Source organism: Cloeon dipterum, chromosome 3 (genome assembly GCF_949628265.1).
Source record: "Cloeon dipterum chromosome 3, ieCloDipt1.1, whole genome shotgun sequence".
NCBI lineage: Eukaryota > Metazoa > Arthropoda > Insecta > Ephemeroptera > Baetidae > Cloeon > Cloeon dipterum.
The window spans coordinates 7,743,052-7,753,488 of record NC_088788.1 but is presented as its reverse complement, the minus strand read 5'-3'; the positions used below and the strand labels follow the sequence as shown (position 1 = coordinate 7,753,488).

Sequence of the window (10,437 nt, the reverse complement as noted above, 5' to 3'; positions counted from 1 at the left end):
TCTTTGCAGGTAAAAAAGGATTATAGTTTTCTAACACTCCAAAAAATCTTGAAATTATTTGCAGATTCGTCACCTGAAGAACGAGAGTTCAATCAAAATTATGAGTTTTACGATGAAATTGAAGTCTGCGCTTCAAGGGAATGTCGAGCTACAGGTTCGATAGTTCAACGTCAATAATTTTGAAACAAATTTTTATTTTCCACTTTGCAGCGGCACGCTGGCGCGAGGCGATGGATTTGACTGTGGATCCGTGCGAAGATTTCTTCCAATACGCGTGTGGGGGATTTATTGCAAAAAACCCGGTCAACAACGCTAATTCTATTAATTCTCGGGAACAAATTACCAACGTTCAATCAAGCCTTAAATTTATGAACTCCAAATTAATAAGTAAGAGATATTTTTGTAGAGAAAACATTAATTTAATTTTTTATTCGTTTTTAGAAATGCTCCTAGGTGAATCCTACCAGGAGGAATTGAGAAAAGCACGAGAATTCTTCGCAGATTGTACTTCCAAAAATAGTAAAACATGGCACTCTTTTTAAACCGAATGTATCTTAATAATGAATATTTTATTAGATTTGCCGAACACCGCGACCTTGTCAACTTTTGAAGATAGATTACAAAATTGCACCTTTCTCACGATACACAACTTCAGGTGGCCCGTAGGTTCATCGTTCATAAAGCAGAACCCGCACGAGGAAACTGTTGGAGCGGTAAATTGTTCGGAACGATTTGAAAGTATTTTATTGAATTGAGTTTTTAGGTTCGGATCATGATGGACGCAATCAAGTCTGAATTTTGGAAGATTGTGAACGACAGCGAGTGGATGGATGAATCTAGTTTACATGAAACAGCAATGAAAATATTAAATCTGACCGAAGTAATTGGCTACCATCCTTCGTATTTAACCGAAAGTGAAGAGCAGCGGGGAGATCACAATATAAGGCTACGGAGTCCGTTCGCCGAGGAAGCTACCTACTACAAATTCACAAATATTTTGTGTAAGGAGTTTCTTCCTTTTATTTATTATTAGAGAGGCTTAGAATGTTGGTTGGGTTTGGGATTATACTAAATTAATTAAAAATCGTTTTAGACAATTTGTCATACTAAAAATTGATAAAAAAAAAATTAAATTTCGTTACAAGAAAGACAGTTCTTTGACACCGTCGAAACTTTTAAAAAGAGCGTAAAAGTCTAATTTAAATCTCAGCAAAATATAGACAAAATTTATGAAAAATTCTACCCCAATTAAAAATTTGTTTTTAAATCTTCAATGCAAAAAATGACACATATGATTTTTCAAATATACAGCCGACATCAGACAGTCTCAGTTATTTTATTGAAAGTTCGTATTTTATTCAGGGAACGATCAAATTTTCAACCTGAACTATTAATTTTTTATTAGTACAATTATTAACCATTTTTCTTGTCATCACAGTTGTGCCGCTGTGGACTATGTCTCAGCCATATTTCAATCTTGGACTTGAGTGAGTTTTAATATTACTTATTCTTCTCGTCAGTTTATTTTCAATGATTTCTATTTCAGTGTGTTAAACTATGGTGCAATCGGAGCTACCATCGGCCACGAATTTGGGCATTTGTTCGCCTCGTACAGTGCGTCTGTAGTCAGTCGAATTATTTTCATATTAATGTCATTTTTTTCAGCTGTTAGCACGACCGGAAGATCTAATTTTATTTGGCCAGTGGAAGTCAGAGAAATATTTTACAAGAAAGAGGATTGCATCGCAGCTCAATACGCAGAGGAGTTCAAAACGTTTATGTCCTTTTGGAAAAACAAAAATTATGCCGTGAGCTTTAAAAATAATAATAAAAATATAGATAAAAATATTTCCATATCCAAGATTGATGGCATTGACACCTTGGATGAGAATCTTGCTGACTACGTCGGTCTGAAAGCAGCTTTCTACGCCTACAAGCGACTCAACCGTTCAAAACGCAAGCTGGTGGACTTCGAAAACTACTCTACAGAACAGCTATTCTTCCTTTCTAATGCAAACGTGAGTGGATTTTGAATTTAAAAAAATCCTTAATTTTAATTTGATACATCGTATTGCAGCTTATGTGCGCGAGTGAAACAAAGGAATACATTAAATTCGCCATAATATACGAAAAACACAGCCCTTCCCGGTACAGAGTCAATTTGCCGATGGCAAATTTCGACGAGTTCGCCAAGGCGTGGAAATGCCCCTTAGGATCCAAGATGAATCCTCCTGACAATGAGAGGTGCGTTGTTTGGTAGACGTCAACGATTAATTTTGATGTTCATTTTATTGTTTGGCTTAATAAACTGGGGAGTATTATTTACCGTGTATGAAATGTTTATTTTCAGAAATCAATACATGAACAAACAGATAAGAGAAAGGATTTCTACTTTTGGAATGATATTCTCGCTTGAAGAGCTTGCTTATTATTTATAAAATGCAGACAAGAAGCCACAATCTACTAAAAATAATGAATGAAGAAAAATAAAGGTTGACGATATTAAATATAGTCTTGAAATTTTAATTAAAGTAAGGAAAAATAAAAAATAAGGAAGTACAAAGATTAAAATGTAAAATGCGAATTATTATAAAAAAACACTGTCATTCCGTACATGACAGCCCAAAACATTTAAAGATGCATAGCCTGTGATATAAAAGTGATTCATTTTTTTTATTTTTACGTCGTACTGATCCCTCTTGCAGCTGTTGAAATTTCCCGCAAGCTTCGTTTCTCGGGAGGTATTTTGCTATCTTTTTGTTTCCCTTCTCTCGCCAACATTTTAATTTTAGCCGGTAATTTTGTGTATTGTTTTGGCAAATATGTATAATCATTGCTAAAAATACCAACTCTCTACATGCCAACATAAAAGCGTTTGCCTCTGATATTGTCGCGTGCCGTGTTGGGAGCAGAAGACCTTCGCGCCTACATCGGAAATGGTTGATAGATGAACTTGTTTTAGTTAAAATCATTACTTACTTCCGAAATTTAAAGTTATTTTTCAGACAATCTTTACTCTGCTGCATTTCAATTCAGCTATGCCTTCTGTCAGCAGTCGTTGCTGGTAAAATAGAAGCTGTGGTTTTCTAAAACCCCAAGAAAACCTTAATTTTTTGCAGATTCGTCACCTGAAGATGAAGGATACCGTCAAGTCTGCAACTCAACGGAATGTCAAGATGATACAGGTAAGAAATTTTTGTTAAATTATAGTTAATGTGGAAAACAAATTTATTTTCTAATCAATTTTCACTGGTGAAAAAAGAAATTTTTTATACTGCTTTAGAAAATGTTAAAATTTTGTGCAGATTCATCACCTTACGATGGAGAATTCAACCAAAATTATGACTATAACGAAGAAATTGAGGTCTGCACTTCAAAGGAATGTCGAGCAACAGGTTAGATATATTTTAATGTACTTAATTTTAAAAGAAAAAATGATCTGTTTTCCACTTTGCAGCGGACCGTTGGCTTGCGGCGATGGATTTGACTGCGGATCCCTGCGATGATTTCTACCAATACGCGTGTGGCGGATTTATTGCAAAACACGCTTCTACTGATCCGTGGGACTCAGTTTTTAACATTCAATTAAGCAACGACAGTATGAACCAAAATATAAAAAGTATGAGAAATTTGTAGAGCATACATTCATTTGATTGTATTTTCGTTTTTAGAAATGCTCCTAGGCGATTCCTACGAGGAGGAATTGAGAAAGGCACGGGACGAATTTGCGGATTGTATTTTTAATCGGAGTAAACAATAACAACACTTATTTTTATCCAAATGTATCTAAAGCTATGAATATTTGATTAGATTTGACGGACAAGGTGACCTTGTCAACTTTTAATGAGATAATGAAAGAGTGCACCTTTACCATGATGTACATGTTCGAGTGGGAATTAGCTTCTGCGTACGTTAAGCAGAATCCGCACGAGGAATCTATCGAAGCGGTAAATTTTTGGAACAAAACTTGAAGGTATAATTTATTCAATTGAGTTTTCAGGTTCGGAACATGATAGACGCAATCAAGTTTGAATTTTGGAAGATTGTGACGAACAGTGGCTGGATGGATGATACGAGTTTAAATGAAACATTCAAGAAAGTACAAAATCTGATCTTAATACTTGGCTACCCTCCATGGTTTTTAACTGCAAGCAGACGGCCATCCGTTGCGGTTTTAAGGCAACAGAGTCCGTTCCTCATTGGTGCTACCTACTTCACTTACGCAAATCTCATTTGTACGAATTTTCTTCTACTTATTTGTTATCAAAATTATGGCTTTCAATATTTGAACGGTTTAGGATCAAATTCAACTATTTAAAAAAGATTTTGCACAATCTTTCTTGTCAAAGATAGAGAAAACATAAAACTTTCAGTAAATTTACAGTTCTTTGACAATATTTCAAGATTTATAAAAGAATTTAAAAACAATCTAGATTTGTATAGTTTTATCTTCCAAAAATGCAAAAATTAACACTTAAATTTTTTATTATTTCATTATTTTTTATCTCTTATGCAAAATTTTTTGCCCTTATTTTAAGGTTTATACAGCCGATTTCAATAGACAGTGTCAGATAATTGTATTTCATTTCTGAATTCTTCGAATTACGTATTTATGAAAAATCAAATTATTGTGAATTTATTTACAACCCTTTTTTCTTGTCATCTCAGTTTTCCCGCTGCTGACAATGTCTCCTCCATTTTACAATCTAGGACTTGAGTGAGTTTTAATTTTAACTATTCTTGCCGTCAGTTTATTTTAAATGATTTCTATTTCAGTGTCTTGGACTATGGAGCGATTGGAGCAATCATCGGTCACGAACTTACGCATATGTTCGTAACGTACGGTGCGTCTTTTAGTCAGTAGAAATTTTTTCATCTCAATGTCATGCTCCTCAGATATCGACGCGAATGGCAATCGTATTCGTATTTGGCCTTCTTTCGTAATAAAATTATATGATGATAAAACTGATTGCATCAGAGTTCAATACTTAGAGGCGTTCGAAAAGTTTCTATCATTTTGGGAAGGCGAAAGTCATAAAGTGAGTTAAATAAAAAAAAAAATAACAGATAAAAAATATTTCCCCATCTAGATTGGAAAGAATAAAAAGATGGAAGAGAATGTTGCTGACTTCGCCGGTCTGAAAGCAGCTTTCTACGCCTACAAGCAACTCAACGGCCCAAAACGTAAGCTGGTGGACTTCGAAAATTACTCTACGGAACAGCTATTCTTCGTTTCCAATGCGCACGTGAGTGATTTTTTAATTAACAAAATCCTCAATTTTAATTTTATATATTCCAGCTGATGTGCTCGAGGGAAACAATGGAATTCATGAAATCACTTATACTTCGAACCAATCACAGTCCGTTCCGGTACAGGGTCAATTTGCCGATGGCAAATTTCGACGAGTTCGCCAGGGCGTGGGGCTGCACCTTAGGAACCAAGATGAATCCTCATAAGAAGTGCGTTGTTTGGTAGACATCAACGATTAATTTTGATGTTCATTTTATTGTTTGGCTTAATAAAAGGGGAAAAAAGAAATACAGTTTATTAAGTGTTTATTTGAAGAAATAAATTCATAATCCCGCTTTGAAGAGCTTGCTTTTAATTTAAAAACAGCGTGCAGACACCAAACCATGATTGACTTATTAAATGATGGATGAATGAAGGAAATGGTTGTTTATATAAAAAATAGATTTGAAATTTTAATCTGAGAAAGACAAAAACAAAAATTAGAAAGTAAAAAAGATAAACGTGGAAAAATGCAAATTATAATTTAAAAAAAAATTCCATTTCCATATTTTTCATTTTAAAATCCGGACAACCAAAACATTCGTTTCTCGGGAGTTATTTTGCTATCTTTTTGTTTCCCTTCTTGCGCCAATCAGTAAATTTTTTTATTGTTTTGGCAAAGTATTATCAACTCGCAACGCGCAAACATAAAGGTGTTGGATTTTTGCGAGCCTTTTGTTAACGACTGCAGCTGGGAGCAGAAGACATTATTGCACCTATTTCGGAAATGGTTGATAAAGATAAACTAGTTTTAGTTAAAATCTCATTAACTTTGTTCCGATTTTATAGTTTTGTTTCAGACAATCTGCACTCGGCTGCATTTCAATTCTGCTATGCCTTCTGGCAGCTGGCGTTGCTGGTAAAATAGAAGCTATGGTTTTCTAAAACACCAATAAAATTTTAATTTTTTTTTGCAGATTCGTCTCCTGGAGATGGAGAATTCAATCAAAATTATGACTATCATGGCGAAATTGAAGTCTGCACTTCTAAGGAATGTCGAGATACAGGTTCGATATATTTTAATGTCATTAATTCTGAAAGAAATATTTATTTTCCACTTTGCAGCGGCACGCTGGCGTGAGGCGATGGATTTGACTGTGGACCCGTGCGAAGATTTCTATCAATACGCGTGTGGGGGATATATTGCAAAACACGCGACCAACAGAACTACTTCTAGAATTTCTTGTGACCAAGTTTTCAACGTTCATTCAAGCATTAAATTAATGAACTCCAATATATTAAGTATGACAGATTTGTACAGCATACATTCATTTCATTATATATATTTTTTTATTTTTAGAATTGCTCCTAGGCAAATCCTATAAGGAGGAATTGAGACAAGCACGAGAATTCTTCGTAGACTGTATTTTCAAGCAGAGTAAAACACCACACTAATTTTTATCCAAATGAATAACAAGTTATGAATATTTTATTAGATTTGCCGCACAAGATGACTTCGCCAATTTTTAAAAAGATATTGCGAAACTGCACTTTGATCACGAAAAGCGAATTCAGGTGGACCCTGGGATCTGCGTACGTTAAGCAGGACCCGCACGAGGAAACTATTGGAGCGGTAAATGTTCGGAATGAATTGAAAGTATTTTATTGAATCGAGTTTTTAGGTTGAGGACATGATGGACGCAATCAAGTTAAAATTTTGGAGGATTGTGAACGTCAGCAAGTGGATGGATAAATTTAGTATTTATGAAACAGCAATGAAAATAGTAAATCTGACCGAAGTAATTGGCTACCATCCTTCGTATTTAACCGAAAGTGAAGAGCAGCGGGGAGAATCTAATATAAGGCTACGGAGTCCGTTCGCCGAGAAAGCTACCTACTTCGCTTTCAAAAACGTTATGTGTAAGAATTTTATTCCTTTCTTTTGTTATTAGAGAGGCTTTGAATGTTTGTTGGGTTTGGGACTGTATTAAATTAATTAAAAAGTTTTAGACAACTTTTTTTGCCAAAAGAGCCTTAAGTCAAATTTAAATCTCTGAAAATTGTTGGAATTTTTTAAAATTTAAAAATATAGTAAATTGAAGTTTTTCTTACCCGAGTGAAATTGTTTGTTAAATATCTATACTGCAAAAATTTATGCACATTATTTCGCAATATTTTAACGACCTTTATTCAGCTGATATCAAAAGACAGTTTCAGATAATTTCATTGCATTTCTGAATTTGATTATTAATTGCGTGTTTTATTCAGGAAGAATTAAATTTTCAACCTGAACAATTTTTCTTGTACATATATATTTGAATTTATTAACCATTTTTCTTGTCGTCTCAGTTGTGCCGCTGCTGATTATGGCTCCTCCTTTTTTCAACCTTGGTCTTGAGTGAGTTTTATTTTTAAATGTTTTTTCGGTCACTTTAATTTCAATGATTTCTATTTCAGTGTCTTGGACTTTGGTGCACTCGGAACTACCATCGGCCACGATTTTGCGCATTTGTTCGCCGCGCACAGTACGTCTATAGTCAGTCGAATTGTTTTCACCTTAATTTCATTTTTTTTTGTTTCAGCTGTTAGTGTGACCGGAAAAACTGAAATTTGGCCAGAGTTAGTAAGAAAAAAATTTAACGAGAAAGGGGATTGCATCTCAGCTCAATACGCTGAGGAGTTCAAAAAGTTTATGTCCTTTTGGAAAGACGAAACTTATGTAGTGAGTTTTTAAAAAAAAATATTAAAAAAATAATAAAAATATTTGTATATCCAAGATTGATGGCGTTGATACCTTGAATGAGAATGTTGCTGACTTCGCCGGTCTGAAAGCAGCTTTCTACGCCTACAAGCAACTCAACGGCCCAAAACGCAAGCTGGTGGACTTCGAAAACTACTCTACGGAACAGCTGTTCTTTGTGTCCAATGCACATGTAAGTGGTTTTTGAATTTTAAAAAATCCTCCATTTTAATTTTATATAATATCGTATTGCAGCTTTTTTGCACGAGTGAAACAATGGAATTCACGAAAATAACCATTTTAACGGAAAAACACAGCCCTTCCCGGTACAGAGTCAATTTGCCGATGGCAAATTTCGACGAGTTCTCCAAGGCGTGGGGCTGCCAATTAGGAACCAAGATGAATCCTCATAAGAAGTGCGTTGTTTGGTAGACGTCAACGATTAATTTTGATGTTCAATATATTTTTAAACTTTAAAAACGATGTTTATTGAAAAAATAAATTCATGGCAAAGAGAGTGGAAAATAATGTTCTACCTTTGGAATAAAATTCTCGCTTGAAGAGCCTGCTTATAATTTAAAAACAGCGTGCAAACACGAAACCATGATTGACTTTGACTTAAATGATGAATGAAGGACATGGTTGTTTATATTAAATATTTTTGAATTTTAAATATTTGTAAGACGTAAACAAAAATAAGGAATTAAGAAGATAAAACCGGAATAGGGGAACTATAATTTTAAAACATTCTCCTTCCGCACTTTTCATTTTATAATCGAGACAACCCAAAATATTCGTTCCTCGGGACGTATTTTGCTATCTTTTTCTTTCCCTTTTCACGCAAACATTTTAATTTTGACCGTTGAGTTTTTTTATTGTTTTGGCGAATACGGTTATTGAAAAAGAATACTTGACTAACTCTCTACATGCCAACATAAAAGCGTTTGATTTTGAGTCTTGCGTGCCGTGTTAACGACTTCAGCTGGGAGCATCTGCGAATATCGGAAATGGTTGTTTGATTTACTACTTAAATTAATTTCTTTACTCCCGAATTTCTAGTTTTGTTTCAGCCAATCTGTACTCCGTTGCATTTCGATTCTGCTATGCCTTCTCTCGGTGGTCTTTGCAGGTAAAACAGGCTTATAGTGTTCTAAAACTCCAAAAAATCTTAAAAATTATTTGCATATTCGTCACCTGAAGAAGGACAGTTCAATCAAAATTATGACTATAACGAAGAAATTGAGGTCTGCACTTCAAAGGAATGTCGAGCAACAGGTTAGATATAATGTAATTAATTTTAAAAGAAAAAAATGATTTATTTTCCACTTTGCAGCTTCCCGCTGGCTTGAGGCGATGGATTTGACGGCGGACCCGTGCGAAGATTTCTACCAATACGCGTGTGGTGGATTTATTAAAAAACATGCGACCAACAGCACTTCTAATAAGAGTCGGGACCAAGTTTTAAACGTTCAATTAAGCTACGTCAGTATGAACCACAATATAAAAAGTATGAGAAATTTTTAGAGAAAATAAATCCGAGTCATTGTATTTTCGTTTCTAGATTTGCTCCTTGGCGATTCCCACGAGGAGGAATTGAGACAAGCACGAGAACGCTTTGTAGAATGTATTTTCAACCAGCGTAAACAACAACACTTTTTTTCCAAAATGAATCTTGAGTTATTAATATTTTATTAGATTTGCCGCACAACATGACTTTGTCAATTTTTAATGAGATAATGAAACAGTGCACCTTTACCGTGATGCGCAAATTCAGGTGGGAAATAGGTTCTGCGTACATTAAGCAGAATCCGCACGAGGAAACTATTGGAGCGGTAAGTTTTTGGAACAAAACTTGAAGGTATAATTTATTCAATTGAGTTTTCAGGTTCGGAACATGATGGACGCAATCAAGTTTAAATTTTGGAAGATTGTGCAGAACAACGATTGGATGGAAAATACGAGTGTATATGAAACATTCAAGAAAGTAAAAAATCTGACCTTAACACTTGGCTACCATCCTGCGTATTTAACCGAAAGTGAAAAGCCGATCGATAGGTTTACAATTATGCAGAGTCCGTTCGCCCATAGTGCTGTCTACTTCATTTACGAAAATGAAATCTGTAAGAATTTTCTTCTCTTTATTTGCTATCAGAATGACTGTGAATGATTGAACAGTTTGGGATTAAATTAAACTTATTACAAAAGATTTTACAAAACTTTTCTCGCCAAAACAAGAGAAAATAGTGTAAATATGGTTTTATACAATCGATTCCAAAAGGAAAATTCAGAATTTATTATGGCATTTCTGAATACTTTAAATTACGTATTTTATTTATGAAATAACGGAAAAATCACATTTTCATCCAGAATAATTAATTTTCAATTTATTTACAACCTGTTTTTCTTGTCATCTCAGTTGTGCCGCTGCTGTTTATGTCTCCTCCATACTTCAAACTTGGTCTTGAGT

At 34.5% G+C, this 10,437-nt stretch overlaps 2 protein-coding genes across 2 annotated transcripts; both read left to right on the top strand.

Moving 5' to 3' along the window:
- Nucleotides 1-34: 34 nt before the first annotated feature.
- Nucleotides 35-2,330, top strand: LOC135940242 (endothelin-converting enzyme homolog). Its single transcript, XM_065485048.1, has 10 exons — nt 35-154; nt 211-387; nt 442-519; nt 577-713; nt 764-1,001; nt 1,439-1,487; nt 1,547-1,614; nt 1,666-1,808; nt 1,863-2,018; nt 2,078-2,330. Exons 2-10 carry the CDS (start codon nt 231-233, stop codon nt 2,258-2,260), a joined length of 1,209 nt encoding a protein of 402 aa, XP_065341120.1. The 5' UTR covers nt 35-154; nt 211-230; the 3' UTR covers nt 2,261-2,330.
- Nucleotides 2,331-3,070: 740 nt separating this feature from the next.
- On the top strand, nt 3,071-5,521 carry LOC135940241 (endothelin-converting enzyme homolog). The gene is made up of 11 exons (XM_065485047.1): nt 3,071-3,185; nt 3,306-3,395; nt 3,458-3,619; nt 3,672-3,749; nt 3,811-3,947; nt 4,001-4,235; nt 4,669-4,717; nt 4,777-4,844; nt 4,897-5,039; nt 5,091-5,246; nt 5,300-5,521. Exons 3-11 carry the CDS (start codon nt 3,478-3,480, stop codon nt 5,474-5,476), a joined length of 1,185 nt encoding a protein of 394 aa, XP_065341119.1. The 5' UTR covers nt 3,071-3,185; nt 3,306-3,395; nt 3,458-3,477; the 3' UTR covers nt 5,477-5,521.
- Nucleotides 5,522-10,437: the final 4,916 nt, after the last annotated feature.

Excerpts from the sequence above, each read along its gene's own strand:
- LOC135940241 (XM_065485047.1), top strand. The coding sequence starts at position 3,478 with ATGGATTTGACTGCGGATCCCTGCGATGATTTCTACCAATACGCGTGT. Across the intron at positions 3,750-3,810 it reads GGATTGTATTTTTAATCGGA|ATTTGACGGACAAGGTGACC; the intron begins GTAAACAATAAC and ends ATATTTGATTAG. Across the intron at positions 5,040-5,090 it reads GGGAAGGCGAAAGTCATAAA|ATTGGAAAGAATAAAAAGAT; the intron begins GTGAGTTAAATA and ends TTCCCCATCTAG.
- LOC135940242 (XM_065485048.1), top strand. The coding sequence starts at position 231 with ATGGATTTGACTGTGGATCCGTGCGAAGATTTCTTCCAATACGCGTGT. Across the intron at positions 388-441 it reads TATGAACTCCAAATTAATAA|AAATGCTCCTAGGTGAATCC; the intron begins GTAAGAGATATT and ends ATTCGTTTTTAG. Across the intron at positions 2,019-2,077 it reads TCTTCCTTTCTAATGCAAAC|CTTATGTGCGCGAGTGAAAC; the intron begins GTGAGTGGATTT and ends ATCGTATTGCAG.